The 24,068-nt window shown below is 41.1% G+C and overlaps 3 protein-coding genes across 4 annotated transcripts; 1 reads left to right on the top strand and 2 right to left on the bottom strand.

Moving 5' to 3' along the window:
- The first annotated feature begins 62 nt into the window (after nt 1-62).
- Nucleotides 63-11,321, top strand: LOC134865691 (protein lifeguard 3-like). 2 transcript variants are annotated; one of them, XM_063885359.1, is made up of 12 exons: nt 63-304; nt 5,552-5,880; nt 6,733-6,809; nt 6,892-6,956; nt 7,036-7,089; nt 7,181-7,231; nt 7,320-7,359; nt 8,614-8,651; nt 8,747-8,834; nt 8,927-9,022; nt 9,101-9,154; nt 9,247-11,321. In XM_063885359.1, the coding sequence occupies exons 2-12, from the start codon at nt 5,556-5,558 to the stop codon at nt 9,394-9,396; spliced, it is 1,038 nt and encodes a 345-aa protein (XP_063741429.1). In that variant the 5' UTR covers nt 63-304; nt 5,552-5,555; the 3' UTR covers nt 9,397-11,321. The 2 variants fall into 2 exon arrangements, with proteins under 2 accessions (XP_063741429.1, XP_063741430.1); XM_063885360.1 differs by lacking the exon at nt 63-304 and having other exon boundaries at nt 3,235-5,880.
- Nucleotides 11,322-12,972: 1,651 nt separating this feature from the next.
- Nucleotides 12,973-14,637, bottom strand: si:ch73-71c20.5 (DUF4748 domain-containing protein). The gene is made up of 3 exons (XM_063885282.1): nt 14,397-14,637; nt 14,035-14,278; nt 12,973-13,462 (listed from the first exon to the last, which is right to left on the bottom strand). The coding sequence occupies exons 1-3, from the start codon at nt 14,437-14,439 to the stop codon at nt 13,291-13,293; spliced, it is 459 nt and encodes a 152-aa protein (XP_063741352.1). The 5' UTR covers nt 14,440-14,637; the 3' UTR covers nt 12,973-13,290.
- Nucleotides 14,638-15,262: 625 nt separating this feature from the next.
- On the bottom strand, nt 15,263-22,102 carry mcm6 (minichromosome maintenance complex component 6). The gene is made up of 18 exons (XM_063885040.1): nt 21,866-22,102; nt 21,546-21,692; nt 20,861-20,971; nt 20,638-20,725; nt 20,362-20,523; nt 20,095-20,260; nt 19,836-19,984; nt 19,404-19,554; nt 19,159-19,300; nt 18,593-18,734; nt 18,407-18,514; nt 17,576-17,731; nt 17,329-17,457; nt 17,067-17,231; nt 16,454-16,577; nt 16,126-16,332; nt 15,891-16,030; nt 15,263-15,800 (listed from the first exon to the last, which is right to left on the bottom strand). Exons 1-18 carry the CDS (start codon nt 21,961-21,963, stop codon nt 15,690-15,692), a joined length of 2,496 nt encoding a protein of 831 aa, XP_063741110.1. The 5' UTR covers nt 21,964-22,102; the 3' UTR covers nt 15,263-15,689.
- Nucleotides 22,103-24,068: the final 1,966 nt, after the last annotated feature.

The raw sequence follows: 24,068 nt of genomic DNA, 5'->3' as shown, positions 1-24,068 counted from the left end.
TAAAGTGACTCAGCTAAAACCGGCAACCTTGTTGCACACAAACACACACACCCTGTGTGACGGATTCTTGTGGACTCCACCCTGCTGCTCCTCGCTTCCAGGAAATGTTCCTGAATTTACAGACATACAGACCTGGGAACAGACGGGCAGGCTACTGAACAACCTAATATTTACCCTTTGACTGAATTATTTCAGCACTTTGGGGTCCGGGGCGTGACCGTCACCGGAAATACTGTATCTTCTCTCATTCTCCACGGGGAATCCTCACGAGCAGGTTTTGTCTTTCGGTGGTATTTCTTTTTTGGTAAGTATAGCCAATTTCGAAACTTTTCGTCATATTTACACAGCGGTGAAATGACGCCGAAATAATTTCTACATTAGATTGAACCTGTTGCTCGTTGTGTAACCGTGTATTTTGAGTGTAGCTTTGCGTGTCCTTGTGGAAACGTCGCGCATCTGAAAGGGCTTTTTGTGAGCCGAGGTTTGGTCCTCCAGGATGGGGGGTAGTAGTTGTAGTCATGTTAGCCCAGTTAATACCAAAGAGAAGGCTAAATTAAGCCATAGTTAAACTAATGCATATGTTTCCCACAGCTGTCTTTAAAAATCTACTTTTTAATCTGAAATGGGGAACTGTGATGGTGCACATTTTCTGTCAGCAAACATCTCGTTTACTTTCTGTCAACTGACTACAGTTTGGTTAGTTGTTTTGCCGCAGTACGCAGTGCAGTTTCCAACCCATTAAAAATATACTTTTATATGGGGCAGGAATTTTGACTCGTCCTGCCAGGAAAATTAATAACATTACTGGCGGTTTAATACAACTAAGTGAGCCACCATGCATAGAACCAAGACCATAGACCTGAAACACGAGAATGTATCCATTACCAGGGATGGACAGTGCCTAACAACACTGCTGATAAAGCTGAAGTCCATTAAGAAACTTATGAATTGTATTGGGTTGGGGGGGGGGGGGCTGAACCTTCTTTCACTTTAACAACGACTGTAACGTTATTGATTTGTCCGGCAATTATTTTCTTGATTAATCTTTAGGTTAAAAAAAAAACCTCATAAAGCCAACAAGCAACCAAAAAAAGGTACAGCTTTTCTGACCCGTCCCCCAAACTTGTAATTGTCATTGTCACTGTTTCTACAATGTTTTATACAATAAAACACATGTACATATTGTGCAGTTCCAAAAATACAGAAGTGCGCCTCGGAGCGGAAGGAATATTTACACAGCCAACACAAAGGGTTTATTTCCACCAAAGCAGTATTGGTTATTGTTTGAATCGCAGTGGGTTAACAGCAGATAACTTGGATATAATCTGGATTCTCTTCAAAAGAATCCAAGTGACACTTTTTCTTCTCTAGGGCTGGCAAACTAAAACGTTTTTTTTTCCTTCAACTTTTTTTGGTGTAGTATGTAACAAATAATTATAGATAAAAAATTATGTTTGGAGTCAGACACCTGGCAGAGTTATTCCACTGTAGTTAAACAATGCTTTCAGGAGAATACTGGAGGTTTTTAAAATCATTGTGTGCAAGAGCATTCTGCACTATATATATATATATATATATATTTTTTTTTTTAACATACAAAGACATATTATACATATATTTCAAAGTTGAATAGCATTTCCAGCCAAATTATTTAAATTCAAAGCAAATCCTTAATTTCCCCGCTGTGGGACTAATAAAAGATTTCTGATCTGATTCCATGGTTTGTAGTTTGAACTCACAATAGTATTTATTGTGGATGGTCAGAAATAACAAAACACTTTCAACAAGTAGAATATAAAATAACCGGTTGAATTGTAGTTTGTGCTAAGCTACGTAGCCAAAACTGTGCCAGTGTTTTCAATCACTGATTCACAACCATGATGATGGGGACTTGTTTTTGGTGGTCGTGGTGATTGTTCAATAATAATAATAAGGCAGCTGTAGCATACTACCCACAACAACTGGTGTGTCACTTTCCTATAGAGTAGTAACACCCCCATCTTAGCCCTCTCATTTCTAACTGCCTCTCATGACCAAATACTTGGTCAGCCCTGTTTCCTTCTGTGTTAGTGCACATACTCTGAAACACTTTTTCCGTTTAGTGTTTTTTGTCCGGTTGCTTGGCGCTCTGTGTGTGATGTAATGGCAACACGAGGTGGAGTCAGCTCGCTCATGAATTCCTTTACTGTGTGTATTCCCCTAAAAACCTCCAGTGGATAAATAAAGGAACAACAAGAAACCTACTTGCAAACAATGATCTTTAATATAGTTGCTTAGTTTCAGTTGTAATGAGTCGGTGATCATTAACAAAATGTGGAAATCAATTTTGGAAGAAATGTTTAATATCAAAATGACTTTCATAGAAAAAATCAGTCAATTTTGTTCATAAAGCGCTTAAAGTGTTGTGTTTAAGTAACACAGTTTTACTTATACTCATTGTAGGAACATGGAATAATCTTGCTCATATGTGACACCATTGTGTGTGTATGAGTAGGTGTATGGTTTATTGTTGGAGTTCCCCTCAGGGACACATGTGGTAGTTCCTCAGCCGGTGGTGGTTTTCGGGAGCCGTTTGCTAAGCCGAACCATATGTTAACTTAACCTGATACAAGCCCAATGTACCCTCAAGTATAATTGTAACCCAACCAAATCTAAGTATTGGATAAGTATGTGCACACACAAATTCACAGACCAACACCTGCTAAGATAACAGGCCTTAACGTCTGTCTGCTTTTTTATATGGCTCATATGGTAGGTTTGACAACCTTTATATACAGGGATTTTTCTATAATCATTTTTAGATCTATGAGTCTGTTACCTCTGGTCATCGTGTTATAAATCAATGAACAGAAACACTTTATTGCAGTATTTCAGCTACAGAATTGCTTGCACAGATGAGATTTACCTTAACCAGCTGTTTATGTAGTAACTCAGTGGCGGGCTGTGCATTTCACACCTAGGCCTTCAGTGATGTCCTACACAGTCCTACCTGAATTATTCCACCTCTTAATACCATCATTATGACGCCATGGCTCTAGAAACTATACATTTAGACAGAAACGCAGTATAACCGGGCGTTGCATCACCTTAACATAGTCAAGTACAACAGAGTTATATTAATATTTCTGAAGCATTTATAATGAATACATCAGCATTTACAGTTAACTTAATTAATCAGATTATCTGACAAACGCTCCTTGACACCTGTGTCTGTCACATAACGCAGGACAAGTGCCAGCTGTGCTACATTACCCACATCTGACGTCTCGTCCACCATAACAGCGACAAAGGGTGCTTTTTTAATCTTCATTTTGATCTCTTCTCCCATCACTTCAGCAATAGCATAAATCAGGTCGTTTTGTATTTTGCCTGACGTCCCAGTAAACATGTTGTTTGTGTACAGGTGGTAATGCAAATCTGTGTTGTTCTCAGCAAGAAAAGAAAGAAGCTCCACGTAGTTTCCTCTGTTTCTGGACTCGGCGCTTTCATCGTGTCCCCTAAATGGAAGTTCCTGTTTACCCAAAAACAGGAAACAATCAATCAGTCTTTCAATATTTCCCTATTTTTGTTCACCCTTTCGTTGTGGAGCTCCGTTTCCCTGCGCACTTGTTCGTTGAGCTGTAGATCCACTCGGGTGTCCCCAAAGGTTTTCAAAAGCACCAGTGCTTCCAAGTGCCCAGCTGTGCTTTGGTGTCTCGTTGCTGCCTTGGTTAGACAACTCAAGTTTGCAAATTTAGTGTGGCTCCAAACACCAAATCGATCAGTTGCAAATACCAGGCATTCCCGGCAGTACAATTTGCAGTGCCTCTCGGAGGCTGTGAGCCAGGGGTACCGCTCGTAGTTGCCCTGCTGTGCTAGGCTCGCTAGCGTTGGAGTTGGTCGTTCCCTTTTCAAGATGTGTAGCTTTACTTGAAAAGTTCGTTTTGAAAATGGCGTTGTAATTATATCTTCTACCAAATTGATCTCTTCTCCTCCTTCAGCCATTGTGGGTTGAAAAAAATAGCTTGTAGAAATCTACACAAATTAGCTCGCTCAAGTTCTAGTTCTGTTTGCTAGCTTTGCCCATAGACTGTATGGCTCTGCCTACTGCCTAGCTCTGCCTCTCAATAGTGCGTATCCAATCAGAAGATGTGCACGTGCTAACGTTAGCGTACGCCTGCTAGCTGGCCCGTTGTCGCCACCTCGAAATCTGATTGGTTAACGCCACAGTTTTGTTTGCGTTCACTTTAAGCTACAGGCGCCCGCACTGTTGATTCTGAAGGCCTAAGGGCAGATTTCTTTGACCCTAGCAACACATTATGGCTGAAATATGATTGGATAAAAGCTCTAACATAAAGGCCAGCCCTCCAAATCTCGTTCTGAGGCTGGAAGCAGCGCAGCCAAGACGAACGCTATAAAATGAAGAGAATAGACTATGGGGAATAATTGAATACGTATTTGTGGAAAAAATATATCAAAATTTAATTTATATTCTGTTGATGTTTAGGCCAGCAGAGAAGGCCTTGCTGGCCCTGACGGCCCACCACTGTAGTAACTCAGTTACAGGTGTGTATGTGCAGCCTGTAGAGGAGGGGTGTCCAGGGAGGGCCACATACAGAGAAACATACGAAGGGCCTGGCCACATGTGATGTTTGTACAGTAGCCTCATTTGTTAAGTTATAATTCAGCAAAATCAATCAAATGTAGGTCAATTATGTTTGATAATTGAATATGCGTTTAAAAAAAAGCAATCTATCAAAAACTAAAATTTGTTAGAAAATGTTTTCAACTTGAATTTATTTAATTTATTGAAACATTTGGGTTATTAACAGATGAAAACTGTGTAATATGGTTTTACATATATTTAAGAAGAACATTATAAGTACACGTTTCAGTTATTCCATTATACTTTTAGAATTAGCTGAGGGCCAATTAAAATGGACCCAGGGCCACAGTTGCCTCCCAGGCCGTAGTTTGGACACCTCTCCTGTAGTTACATTTTTGTTCTATCAGTATTTGCTTATCTTTGTGTATTTCCTGTGGGGTTTTTTTAGGACAGTTTAACATTGATGTTAGTTCCCCGTTCCTTAAAGATCACGTATTATGCAAAATCAAACCTCATTTCTTTTATACTTAAAAATATGGCCCCTCTTTGTTAAGAGAAAAGAGATTCTCTGTCTTTTTGTCCTGAACTACCTGTCTGAAAACCTTATCACCCGAATCTCCTCCTAGAGCGCCGTTGTGTTTTACAGAGCAAACATCTTGCAGAGGAGCGTGGCCAGCCGCGGCTCATTTGCAATGTAAAGGTCCCGTATTATACTATATCTATACAAAACATGTCTCTGAAGTGTTTTGCTCAAAATACAAACAGATCACCCATTGTAGGTTTCAATTTTGTTTATGAAAATATTAGATGACAGCCACATTCCACTTTCAAATGTACGGCGATACATGTGATAAGATGACATTGGCAGGTAATACCTGGCATGGCAAAGTGTTCCCTACTGTTCCCTCCACCTGTTCACAGCTTGTGCACATAGCAATATGATTACCTGTAATTTTTCCTTACAAGTAAAATGTCCAGGTCAGACTACCCTCCAGGGTACGATGAATCCAGGGGCCCACTGTACGCACCACAGGGTGGAGGTTACCCACCACCCCCAGCATATGGCTTCCCTGGCTTTGGTGGTCCCCAGCCGGGCCAGCCCTCTGCCCCTTACCCTGCGGGTCCGAATGCCCCTATGTTCCCAGGCCAACCTGGGGGCTACCCGGGCCAACCTGGGGGCTATCCCGCCGCCCCATATCCAGGACAGCAGCAACCGGGTGGGCCTCCAGGAGCTGGCTACCCCATGCCGCCTCCAATGATGCCGCCGCACATGCCGTCAGACATAATGAGCTCTGGTAAGACTGGGTCTGCTGAACATGTCAGTGTGTCTTCTAATGGGTTGTTTTTTTTAAATGTGAAATATTCTAAAACTTAGAAGGATGATTGTATTTTGGTGCCTTGTCCTGAGTTTTAAAGAGATGCTGCTAGGAAAAGCTTTGAAAATGGCCCTGGCCAAATTCTGAAACTTTTAATTAAAGTTGAAAAAATGACACATAGAAAATAGGCTATTGTATTGTCCTCGCATTTGAACAGCAGGGAGTCAGGTTCCCATAATTGTTGCAATGAAAACATTTGATTTGGTAAGTTTTGGTTTCATATTGCAACAATGCGAGTGCACAAAGTAAACACACATCACATGACTGGGTCCTGTCATCATCACCTTTGCTTGACATTGACTGGTTTGTGGATATCCCTCTTCTATCCCTTTTGCGTCCGTTCACAAGTAAATCTTTATTACAAATTGGTCACATAGCACATGGGGTGAGGAAAGTCATCACACCAAATGTCACCTTTGGATGTGTAGTCCGGACCATGGTTTGTGGAGGTTTTACACCTGTCATTTTGGTTAATATCTAACTCAATTATCTGGGCCATGGATTGTGGGTGAGAGACGGCCAATAGATTTTTTTTTTTTTGTCATTTAAGAACAGTGCAGCCCACAAAGCGGTAAAAAATGGATTAAGATACAAACAAACTGTACATACAATGTTAACACATTAAATTGGAATTAAAGAACAAATAACAGTAGACTGAAAGAAAGAAAAAAAAAGTCAGACCATAGCAGATACATCGCATCTGTCCTTGCTTTGGAGTTTTAATTTCCTGTGATACATTGACTCTTTTCTGGTCATATTTCTGTTCTGCAGGTGACCCAGGGGATGGGTTTGCGGCAAGTGGCAGCGGCTGGGACAGTATGAGCATTCGTCATGCCTTCATCAGAAAGGTAAAGCGCACAAACCATTGTCAAAGAGCAAAGATGGAAACAACAGGGTGTAATTTCGCTTTTGTCTGCCTGTGTTTTTCAGGTGTATTTGATTTTGACTGCTCAGCTCCTCGTCACCACATCTTTTGTGGCTATATTCACGTTCGTGTGAGTATAAAGACTGTGGTTTGATCCCTGTTTGTGTCTCGGTGGCTCATTCAGCTAACTCTGCCTCTGTTTCTCACAGCGAACCTGTCAGATATTTCGTACAGAGAAACCCAGCTATCTACTGGGCATCATAGTAAGTCTTACCTGGAGTAATATCTTTTCTAAGAATTCAAATGAAAGTTTGAATTATATATTTTTTTCATCTCTGCATTTTGTCGTTTTAGCGCTGTGTATTTTGTCACCCACCTTGTGCTGGTCTGCTGTAAGGGCCCCAGGTGAGTGTAACAATGTTTTCCAAAGAACATTTGTGCTAAAAATATTCATAAAGCTGCATTAAATCTTCTTCTCTCACCCTCTTTGTAGGAGGAAGTGCCCGTGGAATGTCATTCTGCTAAGCATCTTCGTAAGTCTTGTGATTGACCTAGGAATCAGGAAATGTGAAATCGTTACTACTGCCTTTTACTGTCAGTATCCTGGACGTGGGTCAAGTCTATTCTTAGAGTAAAGAATTCCGTCAGCCTAGACCGGTCCAAGTTAGAAGTTAGTCTTTGGTACAGTGAGTCACCACACATGACTCAGGCTGTGTTTGCGTAATGCAGAGGCTGACTGCTATTATTCAGCTTTGTGGTACGATTATTTACTTAAGGGGACCATCCTTTTTGATAATTTTTTTATTTGTACTAGCCTTAGCATGCCGCCCTATCAAAAATGTCATGTCACGATTAACCTAACATTTTCGGATGATTATCAAAGTATGCTGACAACTCTTGCACTGGCATAACACATAATGGAATCGCTTAAACCTACATTTAGTTAGGAAACAGAGAGTTTAATTGCATTACAGGACACATCTGTTAGAAGTGAACCAGTAACATAAACTAAGGTAACCATAAATCATACGGTAAGATGAATTTTAAATAAAAGCCACATTGTGTAAATCTGTTTCTTACGTGATGATTCCTGTATTTCACTATCATTTGAATACATTACATTTATATACGTTTTTTCTAAATACTCATAAGACTTATATTAAGTACGGCTTGACACAGGATTAAACGACAATGAATTATTGACTTGAAAATTATCGTTTTACTTTGCGTAGAAAAATAATACTCTGTTCCACAGCATACCGACGTCTGGAAGTGTGGAACAACGTAACTTAAAATGAACGCACTGAACCAGGTTTCCGTTAACTGTCCAAGTCTATTTACAGTTTTCTTTAGACTATCAAGTCCTTAAATGCTGCCAGAGCCCATACCATGTTCCTGTTAGTGTTTTCTTCCTGTCTGAATTCTTCTGTTGATTTATCTTGAGCCTCCATAGCAACTGTTATTATTTTTGCTTAGCAGCGGTGTGTTATCAAGTATTAACAACCCCTAAAATGTCCAAATTGACCAATCACAATCTGGTATTCAAGTAAGGCGTATAATAACTAATATTATCCCTGAAATGTTAATTCTACAGGATAACCGTGAATTACCTTTTGATTTTAATTAAATCCTTAATAACATCCTACATTGACCCATCCCTAGTGCAGCCCTTTTGTAGCTTTTCATCAGAGATTGTAAATCAGTAACAGGATTAGTTTTCTCAAATGTTGTGATGCCGCTGTAATTTTAGATGGACCAATATATGTCCTTTGTGGTTTTTTTCTCAGACTCTGGCTTTCTCCTATGTGACTGGATCAGTTTCCAGGTAAGAGATGTACTGTAAGATAAACACTTCTGTGTATTTGCACGCAATTCCTGTCAGTATTCCTCAAACCAAACTGTGTTGCTCTTTGCTTTTAGTTACTACGATACAAAAGCAGTGTTTCTCGCTCTGGGGATCACCGCCATCGTCTGCATCGCTGTCACCGTCTTCTGCTTCCAGACAAAGGTGAGGGGTTTGTGTGCGCATCAGATCAAATGTTGCAGTATATTTGTATGTCGCTTGTTTTAACACGGCTGTTGGTGGTTTTCTCTTTCTAGGTGGACTTCACAAAGTGCCAGGGCCTTTTCTGTGTGCTGGGGATTGTAGTATTTGTGACTGGCATCATAACAGCCATTGTGCTGTCATTCAAATATGTGAGTTAAGGCTAAAAACGTCATTTTGTTGAGAGTTTTTCCAGTTTCCTCCATTGAAACAACTATTTGTGGTTGCAGATCCCGTGGCTTCACATGCTCTATGCAGGTATAGGAGCCATAGCTTTCACTCTGGTGGGTATTATGCAATTTAATGTTATTTGTTTACTGTTACCTTTGTGATGATGTTCCAGCATTGGTCTGAATGTTTCCTGCTTGTCATGTAGTTCCTAGCGTACCACACGCAGTTGCTGATAGGCAACAGGAAGCACTCCATCAGCCCAGAGGAGTACGTGTTCGCCGCGCTCTCCATTTACGTCGACATCGTCCAGATCTTCCTTTTCCTGCTGCAGATTATCGGTGCTTCTACCAAATAAGTGCACCCAAGGGAAATCGACTGACAGGGTGCAGACAAAAAATACATTACTTTTTTTTTAAAGCGTTTTGTTGTCTGTCAGAATCAGAAAACATGTATAAAATCATGACGTATAATTAAATTGTCACGGGCTGAATTTAAGATTTTGTCATAGGTAAATCCTATGCATAAAAAAATGCAGTTTTTCCGAAATTAATATTTATCTTTATCTGCATTAAGCAAATAATTGGTGGCTTAAAAAGAGTATTAAATACAGTAGATACTTTTAGACGCTGGAATGCCAGTTGAAACATTTATTCACTCTTACTGGACAAATGTTATAATGCAGACCGTGTCTCCAAATGTTTCTTCTCATGATCATCTGCGACACATGAACTGGAGCCTGTCTTTTAAGAAAAATTGAGAAAATGGGCCATGATGTTTTTATATTCAGTCTCAATTTCGCCAACACAGAGGCCCTTCTCTGGTGACGTTGAAGTAAAGTAGGTGGGGTCGGGCAATGCCTCAACATTTGGTTGCAGATAACCAAACACATTCAATGGCCCGGATAGTGATATCTTTTATTTACAGCAGGTTATGTCAAAAATGTCATGGTTCATTTACTGAATGAATCAATAATAGGCTTCTTTTAACTACATTTTAATGACCAAAGAAATATTTATTAAAACATTAGCCATTTCTTTACATTCGCACCACTTTGAAGTAATAGTTCTATGGGGTAAATGTTAAACCGCAGATAGTTAGCTTAGCTTAGCATGAATGACTGGAAATAGAGAAATGGCTAGTCTGGCCCTGTCTGAAGGTTAAACAATTCTGCCAGCACTGGTAAAGCTCACAGATTAAAAAGTTATATGACGTGTTAGCCATAGAAAATCAAAGTGCACAAACTAAAGGTTGTGCTTTCATGGTTTTCCTGATGAGCCAGACTGTTTCTTGGCCTATATTAGTAACTTCCTGAACTTGTAATTTTTAAACATTTAATTTTCGAGCAAAAATAAAAGTACCAGGTAGAAATTGTTAGCTTGAGAGGTGCTAATAAGTGGAACAAACAACTTCGAGACCATTCCCTTCCAGTTTCTTGCCTTTATGCTAAGCTAACTAGCTCCCAGCTAGCTGTAGCTTTGTGTTCATAGGACAGGTAATTGGTATCTATCCGCTCATCTTTCTCTCAGCAGTTTTATAAGAGTATTTCTCAATATTTGACTTAGATTTAATTGTATGCATCAGTCAAAAGGCCAAATAGGATTTAATGCTGAATACTTATAAAGGTGAGTTCAACAGATGCTCACAACAGATTAAAAGCTAATAAATCTGCATTGAGTGTTTATGTGCATTACACATGTTACATGATGTTACATTTGGTATTGATTATAGAGAAAGTGTGGATTCTTAAAACTACTCTTGGCATCTGCACTCTTGATAATTTGATATCTAATCAGCCCACTCCCTGAAATATAGCTTGGTGCATCTGGTTGTAACTGTATACACACGTTTCAGACTATACATATATATGGTTCTACATCACTACAGTGCCTTCACAATGACAATATGTCAGTGATTCCTTTTTTAAACCTTAGGAAGTATACAGGCTTATGAGTACTGTTACATAACAATCCTTTTTATATATATTCTGGTGTCATGGTCAGATCTCGGTCAGATGCATCGGTGCTAGTTGGGTGTTGTTTTCTTTTTGTCATACAGGATAACGCCAATGCCATTGATCATTGTTCAAATGCTCCTAAATGACCAATCACAGCTTGCTAGTCTTCTCCACACGTATAGATGCTTTGTTATATATAGACCCATGTTACATAAAACCCTAGACTCAAAACCGCAAAGGTGGACATGGGGTCAGTGTGGGGTACGGGTTTGTAAATATACATGTCAATGTTTGCCTTTTCATATCAAATAAACATTTGTATTTGATTTTGGGTGTTGTCCATGTGCATTTTCCCAGGTTTCACAAATTCTTATTCCTGTCGCATATTTATAAATATACAGTGGGGCAAAAAAATATTTAGTCAGCCACCAATTGTGCAAGTTCTCCCATTTAAAAAGATGAGAGAGGCCTGTAATTTTTATCATAGGTATACCTCAACTATGAGAGACAGAATGAGAAAAAAAAATCCAGAAAATCACATTGTAGGATTTTTAAAGAATTTATTTTCAAATGATTGTGGAAAATAAGTATTTGGTCAATAACAAAAGTTCATCTCAATACTTTGTTATACCCTTTGTTGGCAATGACAGAGGTCAAACGTTTTCTGTAAGTCTTCACAAGGTTTTCACACACTGTTGCTGGTATTTTGGCCCATTCCTCCATGCAGATCTCCTCTAAAGCACTGATGTTTTGGGGCTGTCGCTGGGCAACACGGACTTTCAACTCCCTCCAAAGAATTTCTATGGGGTTGAGATCTGGAGACTGGCTAGGCCACTCCAGGACCTTGAAATGCTTCTTACGGAGCCACTCCTTCGTTGCCCTGGCCGTGTGTTTGGGATCATTGTCATGCTGAAAGACCCAGCCACGCTTCATCTTCAGTGCCCTTGCTGATGGAAGGAGGTTTTCACTCAAAATCTCACGATACATGGCCTCATTCATTCTTTCCTTTACACGGATCAGTCGTCCTGGTCCCTTTACAGAAAAACAGCCCCAAAGCATGATGTTTCCACCCCCATGCTTCACAGTAGGTATGGTGTTCTTTGGATGCAACTCTGCATTCTTTCTCCTCCAAACACGACGGGTTGAGTTTTTACCAAAAAGTTCTATTTTGGTTTCATCTGACCATATGACATTCTCCCAATCCTCTTCTGGATCATCCAAATGCCCTCTGGCTAACTTCAGACGGGCCTGGACATGTACTGGCTTAAGCAGGGGGACACGTCTGGAACTGCAGGATTTAAGTCCCTGGCGGCGTAGTGTGTTACTGATGGTAGCCTCTGTTACTTTGGTCCCAGCTCTCTGCAGGTCATTCACTAGGTCCCCCGTGTGGTTCTGGGATTTTTGCTCACCGTTCCTGTGATCATTTTGACCCCACGGGGGTAGAGCCCCAGATCGAGGGGGATTAGCAGTGGTCTTGTATGTCTTCCATTTTCTAATAATTGCTCCCACAGTTGATTTCTTCACACCAAGCTGCTTACCTATTGCAGATTCAATTTTCCCAGCCTGGTGCAGGTCTACAATTTTGTCTCTGGTCTCCTTTGACAGCTCTTTGGTCTTGGCCATAGTGGAGTTTGGAGTATGACTGTTTGAGGTTGTGGACAGGTGTCTTTTATACTGATAACGAGTTCAAAAAGGTGCCATTAATACAGGTAACGAGTGGAGGACAGAGGAGCCTCTTAAAGAAGAAGTTACAGGTCTGTGAGAGCCAGAAATCTTGCTTGTTTGTAGGTGACCAAATACTTATTTTACCGAGGAATTTACCAATTAATTCATTAAAAATCAGACAATGTGATTTCCTGGATTTTTTTTTTCATTTTGTCTCTCATAGTTGAAGTGTACCTATGATGAAAATTACAGGCATCTCTCATCTTTTTAAATGGGAGAACTGGCGCAATTGGTGGCTGACTAAATACTTTTTTGCCCCACTGTACATTTATTCGCTTTATCATATTTAAAGAACATCAGCATCAATCAAATAAGTGATCTTTCTCCAGATTCAATGAAGTGATCCATTATCATCTGTACATAAGCAGGAAAAATCAAATCTGCCTAAAAACAAAAACAGCTGTCACAAGAACAATTTCTTGTTTTTGCCTCTGAAATAAATACTCAGAGTTTTTTTAAACTTGTGAAGTTTTCTTCTGTATTCAGTCTTTTTGCTGCAGTGCAGTGGATTCAACGTCTCAGTGGTGACATTTAGGATATTTTGCATAACATTGCAGCCATACATGTGCATCATCGGTCCAGCTTGACATCCTCTTTATACTGGTGGTAGCGACTCCCATCATATTCTCCATCGTTTGACATTCTCATCCTCTGTCGGACCTTCAGCTGCTTCAGTCTGTTCTTGTCCACTTCTCTCTTGGTCAGCAGGAAGCCGATGATACCTGCGGGTAGGCCTATCATCCTGGAGGAAAGAGATTGAATATATTGATTTTTCCAGTATCCAGTATTGATGCAGAGGAATAGATAAACAGCCCACATGTTGTCGTACAGAGGTGGAGTACATTTTGTGAAAATGCAAAGGGTTTTAATGTATGGTGTTATATTATGAAGACACTTAAGTCACAAAATGATATAATTGAAATGTTCCAGATTTTTGTTAAACTGAGTAACCATTATATGTTGTCCAACCCGTTTATGCGAGTGTATGTAGAGATCAAAATGCAGATTATATTACCCTGGAGAACATATGAGTGTTGCAGTATTTCTGTATTATACTTTTTAGTTTTACCTTAATGAATATATAAGCACAGAAGAGTTACATCTGGGAATAGTGTACCCTTGAATAACTGTATTTCTACATAATTCTGGTTCAACAACATTGACAGATCTTGTTTGTTTCTGCATAACAGCAGTAAACAATTTATTTAAATAATCTGCATGGCAAAAATGTATAACTGTGTAGATCCGACACCCAGGCTGCCATGGTGGAAATAAAACAGTAGCATGAAAAAAATAAAACATGAAGAGACTTACCAGGCATAGCCAATCGGCATCATGGGGTTCTTTGCCTTTCTCCTGGGGATGTATTCAGGACCCTCCTCCTCCTCCTCTTGCTCCTCAGTTCTTCTGTCGTCCGTGCAGGGGTTGGCTTTGCTATGTGGCCCGGTCTTGGAGCTGCACAGAGAGGCAGCAGGGGAGACATGTAGCTGCAAACACTGACATACTGTCGGGGTTTGGCTCCTTTGCCTTATCCACCGACCGGGAAAATAGCAAACGCCTAACAGGGGAAAATAACACTTTATTCAGTATTTACATAAACACGTGTATCGCAGTCTCTGCAGAAAATAGGTTGGATAATATCCTTTCAACATAAAAGTGTAATGTCTGTGTTTTACCTTTCATTAAAGTCCTGACTGCTGTCACGTAGGGGGCCGCCATGTTTGTTGAGTAATGTCTGACATGCGCAGTCAATACAGTCGATGGCGCATTAGTAATAAGGACGTTTTGTATGACGTCTGAAAAAAGTCATAGCTTAGCATGTCGAAATATATTAGAAAAGTGAAAGGAATGAGCATGTAAAAACACTTGTTTTAAAGCCATAGATCATTTTGAAAAAAGTCTGTAAAGTATGTCGAAAATATCAAAAAAAAGTTGTAGTATGGTATGGACAAACATCTGTGAATAAACAACATACAATATGTCGAAATCAGAAAGACGGTAGTATATCGTAACTATAAAAAACAACATTTGTGTATTTCTGAAATACCACAAAACTACAAACTATAGAATTTAGGATATTTAGTCAGCATAGTATGTCAAAGATATATAAAACACAGTAAAGCATTAGTGGACACACCCTAGCATAGAATTGTTTTAAAGTTCAGAAAAAACATATAATAGTAGGCTATGTGGAAAACATGCCAACAGTATAGTATGAATAAAATATGCACACACAAAAAAAGAAAGTGAAGTATTGTATGCGGAAATGCAGGAAATCGTATGTCAAACATTTTGAGAATCTAAAAATAACCCGATAGTACAGTATGTCGAGTTAAGTCATAATAGGAGGAACATTTTGCGAAAGAATCGACTGAAAATATCACAAAAAAGTAGAGTATGTGATAAATATCTGGATAAACTCTGATATGAAAACATGTCATAAAATAGACTACAGAAGAATGTTTTTGATTGTAAAGCCATTTGCCACCTCGTGGACCTCCTGGTGTAGTGCAATAATGAAATACTGCAGAAACCGCACCAATTAGCCGTTAGTTTGTCAATATTTTATTTCTTTAAAGCAACATTTTCTATTCAATTTAGGTCATCATTTTACAAAAACAAATTGAAACCATAGAGCGTCAATGTCAAATATACAGTTGTGAAATAAGTGATGGGACAATTCCAGGGCAGTTTCCTTAACATAGGGTCAAAACAGACAGAAGCCAGCAAACAACTAGAGAACAAAGCAGCATATTTACAAAGCAGTTTGACTATGAATGTCGTATTTTTAGGAGCCCCAGAATCTTCTGTACAATACAAAACAAGTCGTATAACATCTCCGATGCTTATGGTATGTATGCGTTACATAAGAGCATTAAACAACTGCTTTAACATCAACTTTATTATTGAAGTTAAATATCAAGAAGGATGGAAGTTGTAAGGGGAGTGAAGAAAAACAATGGTGGAGTTTAATCTTCCAGGGTGTAATTGGGGTTGACGACGAATACGACTTCTTCTTCTGTGCCAGCAGTTACTGAGCCCTTCAGCCCGGACGGAGACAGCTCGATGAGGATGTGATCCTGGGGAAGCAGAGAGGCACAGGGTTAAGTGAAGTCCTAACACAAAATAACCTCCATTTATGGCTGTATGTTTGCAGCGTGTGGACTCACATAGTGCACCAGTCTGTGGAGGACCTTCTCTATCAGACCCTTCTTATTGACCAGCTCCTCTTCGGAGTCTATCTCTGACTCGATCTCCTTCAGATACCAGTTCACCAGCGCACTTTTCTTCAATTCCTCTTCTTCCTCGGCTGAAAAACAGACAAGAGGGAAACATTAAACCAAAAGTTAGAAGAAACTACAAAACAAAACTTTTTTTAAAAGTATGAAGAGAGGCGTTTCTCACCTTCCTCTGCCCGGCGCAAATGCAGGACCAGCAGGTTGGAGATGCGCCTGTACTCTGGGAAAGACAGGCGGAGAGCTGGTTTGGCCTGGCTGCCTGGCTCAACCTGTCCGTTCACGCCGTTTGCGTGTCCGTTTGTTCCGGTTGTTTGGCCGTTTGTTCCATTTGTGTGGCCGTTGACACCATTCACTCCATTAGGGATGGCATTTACTGCAAAGATAATGTTTGCATTGGAAACTTGGATGTCTTTTCAATTCAGATACAAGTTACAGCTCTTGTTTAGTTATGTTGCACCCCTTGCAGGTGCATATATGCGTTTGTGTGTCAGTACCATCCTCCTGTTGCTCCTCTTCCTCCAGGTCGTCATCCTGCCCCAGGTTGATGTCGGGCGTCTCCACTCTGATGATGGATTTGTTCAAGAGACGGAAGGCTTCCTTGACGTGTTTGGGCTGCACCTGAACACATTAAGAGAAAGGAAAAGGTCAAAATCCTGGTCCATAGAAAAACTGTTGTGAGTAGTTTAATACTCCATGATGTGGTTCCCATTGAAAAGCTGTAGAAGGGGGCACTTTATCGAAGGTGGAAAGATTTGTGTGAGCAATAAACTTCACAATACTGAGATTTGATCCATATGATTTTTGCCTTGAAGATGTGACTTTTTATTCCCACTAAACTGTTTTCTAAGTAATACACATTTTTCTTAAAATATTTTGTCTAATCCCAATCATTTCAGAAAATGGATATGTTTGAATGAGCAGAAAGATCTTGCAGAGATGTTAGCCTTTGCAGATTATACAAAGATATACACAAAAACCTATAACAGCCTATAGGAAAAGGAAAACCCCAACAAGCAGAATAGGGCCCCTTTAAAATGAAACACTATCACTGATAACATCTGTGCACGCTTTGTGTTTGCTGAGTAGGAAATCATTCTCGGCACCCACCTCGTCGCAGCAGTGCATGCGGGCCATGCCCTCTGAGAGGCGGATCATGCTCTCCAGCTGGCGCACCGTTATTCTCCAGGCCGACTTGGTCACCCCTCCGGAGCCGTCGCGCTGTCTGAGACGCTTGTACTGCTCCACGATGAACTCTTCAGAGTCGCTGGAGATCTGCAGATGCGGAACATGGAACGGTCAATACCGATCAAAAGCATTTCAATTGTTAACCTCACGCAAGCGCGCTTAATCGCTGCAGGCAGGGACGCACCTTGGGTTTGAACTGCCTTGCAAAGAGCAGGTATCTGCGGATCTCATCCAGTGAGTACAGTCTGTCCACAGATTCCGCAATGCGCGAGTGCAGGTCCACGATGCGTCTGGCGATGGCATAGTCCGTCACCTGGGATACACACATGAACACGTTCAGATGTAACATTTAGCAGGAGAATTGGATATTTAGAGCAGAGGAGACGATTTAAGACAATGAAAATAAATGAAATCATGACCATGCTCCATACCTCGTTACAGTCATCCACCAGGATGAAGAACAGGTCGAAGCGGCTCATGATTGGGGAGGTCATGTTGACGTTCTGCTTCAGACTCTTGCTGCGGTCGTAGCGCCCGCCTACAGGGTTAGCTGCAGCCAGGATGGAGGTGCGAGCGTTCAGGGTGGCCTGAAGAGACGGAGAAGTCTTGTTAATTTACTGCAGATTTGACTAAAAGGGTCTTTTAATTTGGGCTTAGAACAATGATATTTAAAACAAGCACGTGCTTTTAAGTGTGTTGAAGTTCTGCTATAGTAATGGACGTTCAGGCCTTTTGGCACGGGCCGTTATCTTCAAAACTGTTGCTAGCAATTCAAAACCGTTTCCAGAAAGACATTTCATTTTCTGACATTCCCTATGAAAGCAAAGACATTACGAGGAAATAAATACAACAAGGAGGTTGCTAATCCAAAACATGGCGTAAAAGGCATTTTCATCTCAACAAGACAGCACATATCAGGCACACTACTTCTGTTCTCACCTTTCAAAATAAAAGCCCTAGACATAAACTATTGTTTTTTTTACCAGTGGGAACAAAAATTCACTCAATAAAAAAAGCTCAAAAGCAGCTTAGGCTTTTGAAATTTGACTCATTATTCAATGTTTGACCTCGCAAATCTATTTTACTTTATTTGTATAAAACGTGTGTCATTTTCATGTTAAGAGTCTCTGTGTTAAGGCCTAAAAGAAGGTTTATAATGACAAATAAAAGGTGTGAAATAAACTACATCTTAATACAAAACTAAACAAGTAAATAAAACTATTTTTTTGTTTTTAGCATCGAGTTAAATCCGGCAGCAGTACCTTGACTCCGGCCTTGGTGATGCTGATCGTCTGCTGTTCCATGGCCTCATGGATGGCCACCTGGTCTTTAATGTCCATCTTGTCAAACTCATCAATGCAACACACACCCTGGAGGAGAATCACTTGCTGTTAGTACCGCTGAATGCACTCAATAAAGTCCTTCACTGCCTGCGTTATAACACTCACGTTGTCAGCCAGCATCAGAGCTCCGGCCTCGATCACAAACTCGCCGGACTCCTCATCTCTGACTACAGCTGCCGTCAGACCCGCAGCTGTGCTCGCCTTCCCGCTGGTGTACACTGCTCTGGGACTGAACTCCTCCACGTGCCTGCACACACGCAGGGAAATTACAATATCAGATTTGTGCACATCACTTTCTTTTGTAGCTGCACCGTTAAAGAGGACATATGATACTAATTTCAGATTCATATTTGTTTTTGGTTCCTCTTCTGTGACATGCTTTAATGTTCAAAAAAGGTCTTTATTTTTTTTAATATTGCTCTATTGTGATTGATCATCTGCTTAACCGGCCCTTAGCCGATCATGTACAAATGTGTTGGAGCGCTAGCCAATAGAAGCATGCCTAAGAGAAACTCCCTCTGGAGGGAACTTTGGGATTTTAGCCTTTGCAGACCGTTTACATGCACACAAACCTATATAACACCACAGGAAACCCCAAGGAGCATAATAGGGCCCCTTTAAGGATTCCAAATGTCATAATAGGGTGTGGAATTTGTTGTTGCGTGACATACTTCAGGAACTGGCTCTTGGCAGTACTGGGGTCTCCGACGATGCAAACGTTGACGTCTCCTCTCAGCGAGGTTCCCTCCATGGTCGTCTTGGGAACGCCTCCAAACAGCATCAGCAGGATACCACGCTTCACCTCGTCGTTGCCTGGAAATCACAGTTGCCATTTAACTAAAATTCCAATGAATCTCTTTGACTAGTCTTTCTTGGATCCAAAAGAAATGTTGGATTGTAGGGTTGGAGCACTGACCGTGGATGGTGGGGAAGAGGCTGGTGCCCAGGTTGTGGTACAGGTTCTTGTCCTGGCTCATCTCAAACACTTTCTCCCACTCCTTTTCCGTCATCTGGCTCTTGATGCTCTCGGCTGTCTGCTCCTCATCTCGCAGCTCCTTTCCACCGAACTACAACAAGAAAAAACATAATTAAACATCAGGCATGTTCTGAGCTTTGTTAGCTTATTTGGTTTCGATGATAGCTGGGAATGTCACAAGAAACGAGGAGTTTCTATGTAGTCGAAGCAAACATTTTGAAAACATTGTTCTCTACTGTACCACAGGTAAGCAACTAAGGGCGTCCTTGCATTAAACAGAAAATATATTTCATTATTATTTGTATCGTCTCCTACATTTCTGATATAGTGAAACCTTATGCAAATGCTTCATTTTTAGCTTGTGTGTCTTACTCGTGGGTTGGTGGGGGCCACGTTGCAGGCGAGGAAGGCCAGTCTGTAGGAAAGCTCTCTGACTCCCAGAGCTTTCAGTCCTTTCAAACCATCGACATCAAAGCCAGGCGGGCCTCCGGGTACCCGGGTGCTGGTTTCTGCGCGCACACCTGTGGATGGGCGAGCATACAAACAGTCATGAGGAGTGTAATAATTTGTTCCAAGTATTGTCACAATTAAGGTGAATTTCTGGCTCAAAGTGCCTGTCCAAAAACCATACCAGGAGTGCTGAGCTGAGAGACGTCTGGTACAACGATGAGGGTCCCAGTGAAGTCGCAGCGGTCTCCGGCCTGAGCCATCTCCACAGCCTCCGCCCTCAGGACGATCTCCAGGGAGCGGGGAATTGAACCACGAGGCAGCTCCGCCTGCGTCTCTTGGACACGCACCTGAGCACAGAGTTAGAGACCATCAGAAACCTTTTCCGCTAAAAAACAAAACGCCAGATGTCAGTAGGTTTGATGACCAGAGGGAAGGAAGCTATAGTTACCTTCTGGAAGTCGATGAACTTGGATTTGTGCGTGTCGAGGTGGAAGCGGCTGCGGTTGTTGCAGACGGGGTTCCTGCAGATGGTTGGTGGAGAGTATTTGAACTGCTGGGGGACATCTTTGATCAACGCCTGGCAGTCCATGCACAGGAAGGTGCCACTCACCTGCAAAATCATAAAAAAAGACAATGTTAAAGATGAAAAGCCCCATTTTAGAAGATTTTAAATAATTGATTGGAGCTCTTCTGTTAATATTTTGGTGCATAATTGAGATCTTACCAGTTCAGGGTGTACTGGGTGTGTCCTCACCACCTGACCACTGATCCTCACCAGGGTGCCGATGCGCATAGATGACAGCTCACGGATCCTACATCGCACACAAGAATAAAGTTGATATATTTCCTTAGAATTCCTTTTTGGACACTCAGATCTAACATTATCTTAATTGTATAGATGCAAATCAAAGCATAATTCACACAATGATGTAGTTTGTGTGTCTTACTTGTGTCTGGTGGGCAGTTCCTCCAGGGCTACGTAGAACTCTTTGTTGAGAGGAACATTCCCGTGATCCCGAGCAAAGTTGCGCACTGCTCGACAGAGGAAGGGGTAAACTCTGAAAACAGAATCATTTCTTGTAAATTCACAGCTGCATCTCCATGGCCATCGCACTTTTTTAAATAGAGCTGCAACAAATGGTTGCATTATTGAGCGACAGAAATAAGGGAGTACATTTTCATGCAAAATAAGTGCTGCTTACAGCCTCTCAAATAGGACATGTCCTGCTTTCCCCTATGTTAGCATTATAGGCTACACTAAATATCTTTATGTTTCGGACTGAAAAATCAAGACATACAAAGACAATAAAGAGCACTTTACTGCAATGGAATGGACATTTCCCCCTTTTTTCTTACATTGTATTGATCCTAAAATTAGCTTCACCCTCCCCAGCTGCGATTGAGGCATAATGCAACATTAATCCTAGTACAGTAATTGAATAGGATTCTGAAATGGGCCATAAGTGTACTTTTGCTTTTGGTACTTGAGTATGATATGAAGCTAATACTTTTACTTAGGATCGATTATGATGCAGGGCTTTTACTTGTATCAGATTATTTTTACAATTCTGCATGTTCTTTATGATTAGGCTACATTTTTAAACTAGGGTTTATAATGTGGTTTTAGCTCACCTGTAGTACTCCTCCTGGATGGTGGTAGCCAGCTCCTGGTTGAAGCCCTCCAGGTCAGTGAAGCTCACTATCAGCGTGTTCCTCTCGGGTCTGATCAGCTCCTCCGCCTCACGGACATACTTCACCTCCCCGTCCCCGGTCTGGTACCTGCACACGGACACAGGCAGAGACATACATATTAAATATAATACATAAGCACCAGCCGATCCACTCGGACATCTATCATCATAGTAACTGATGATGAGTGTTAGATAAGAAATGATGAATCAACGCGTTTTGGCCGACACCAATACAAAGAAGCCTCCATCCGGCTGACTTACTCCTCCAAGAAAGCCTGGAATAACTTCTGACACTTTTCAGCCAACTCGTCCTTCACAGTCTCGTTGGCATTCTCCGCGGTTGCTGTGGCAACATCCATGTTGAAACACCGTCAAAAAGGAATAAAAGACTCAAAAACTTTTAGAATAAACACTCTCCTGCCGCTGGTCTCCGGACAGACACACACAGCACGCTACAGTCCCGACAACAGAGCCACGGTTTCGCGCGAAAAGAGAGACACGTGACGTTTGGCGGGCCAAATTCGACCAATCGGTGATGCCATGATAATACTCTCTGGGTCTTAGCCAATCAGGAGGGAATATGCCAAATGACCCAGGCTTCTTCTGCTTTTTCCCGCGGTATACTTCCTACTTCAAATCCAATAAAGTTCAGAAGAAAAAAATGTGAAGAAAAAAAAAACTTTCTTCTCTCTTTGTCTGTTCTTATTATACATCGATGGTGTGTTCGGGTGTGTTTTGCATTATAATAATTACAATAAAACAGATTATATCATAGCTTCAATATAATACAATCTTTTGTTTCTATTTTTGCAAAACGAAATGTTAAACTAACCTTAAACACTCACAATGCGACTACCACTATAGCTGGTGAGGAAGATGACAAGCCAGTATTATTAAATAGGGTTAATGTAACCAGTAAAAAAACTATCAGCATGTACAAATCATTAGTTAGATTTTTACATAAATTATGTGAATATACATTAATACATGTGGATATGTGTGTAAACCACTGTAGTGTTGCAGTGTCCCACTGTGACCACTGGAGAGCAGTGAATAATCATGAGTCTAAATGCACTCGTGAAAATAATCATTCTAACACTTGCAATATTACTTTCATTTAGGGATGCACCGGATCCTGATTTTTAAGATCCTGCCGGATACCGGATCCACTGCTTAAGATACTGCCGGAACCGGAACCGGAACCGGATCCTACTCGGATCATCAGCTAGTACATTATAATGCAGTGAAAACCACTTTACAGTTCATTACTTCATTTCCTTTCCTTAACAGATGAAACATACGCAATAACTTCTAACATTATCTATTTTATTTCAATAGTTACTTGGAACACACCGCTGAAATGTGCAGCTTAACGTCATTTGTGTACAGGCTTATTGTTCAACTTCTGTTCAATAGTGGTCTGAGTACCACTCTGTGACTGTGCTGCTGTGGTACCTGTAGCCTCACTGACGTTAGACTCGGCCTTGCACAACTCATACTCCGTTGGATGCTTTGCACGAAGATGTTTAAACAGCGGAGATGTTGAGTAGTGTCTAGTGTCTTTACCTCCACGAGCCAAATTTGTACTGCAAAGCTTGCATATCGCGCGACTTGAATCTCCCTCTTTCAGTTCAAAGTACTGCCATACAGCACTTTTTCGGCTCAATGCATCCATTTCCGCCGACGACTGCTAGCACAATGGAGGTTATCTTCTTTAAACATTTAACGACGTAATCACGTTGTGCGTACGTGCTGTAGGATCCGGTCCGGTTGGGGCACCGGGTCCGGCAGTAACCGGACCTCGTCAAAAACGCCACTATCCGGCAAAACCGGACCCCGGATCCTGGATCCGGTGCATCCCTACTTTCATTCACTATTTTCTCACAGTGACTGTAGAAAGAAATACACGTGATCATTAATGGTATTCATTGTTTATGTCAACAGCATGTAACCATATCTACCTTGACCATTATGCATTTTTTTCACATGTTGAGGTAATATCCAGAGAAAGGCTAATGTAATGGTAAACAATTTATTACGTACAAACTTTGACAAAAATACAATGAAATTTGGATTCATGGGTGCTGATTAATTTCTAAAATATGAACGTTTTTTTGTTGTTGCTGTGATTAAGATGTCACCATTGCAATCCCAATACAAGGAGCTGATGGTGGATTTCAGACGGCATCAACACTCTGCTCCCACACCAGTGAACTTCAGGGAGAAGACTTCGAGATTGTGAGATATTACAAGTAACTGGGTGTTCATCTGAACAATAAACTGGACTGGTTGGATAATTGCACTGCTCTCTAAAAGAAAGGACAGAGCAGACTGTATCTTCTGAGGAGACTGGGGTATTTTGGGGTGCAGGGGGCGCTCTTGCAGACCTTGTATTACTCTGTGGTGGCATCAGCCATCCTCTGTCTATGGTGTGGTCTGCTGGGGCTGCAGCATCTCGGCTAAC

The sequence above is a fragment of the Eleginops maclovinus genome, chromosome 6 (genome assembly GCF_036324505.1).
Source record: "Eleginops maclovinus isolate JMC-PN-2008 ecotype Puerto Natales chromosome 6, JC_Emac_rtc_rv5, whole genome shotgun sequence".
Taxonomy (NCBI): domain Eukaryota; kingdom Metazoa; phylum Chordata; class Actinopteri; order Perciformes; family Eleginopidae; genus Eleginops; species Eleginops maclovinus.
Note: the sequence above shows the minus strand (reverse complement) of the source record. Positions and strands in the feature narration are given on the sequence as shown.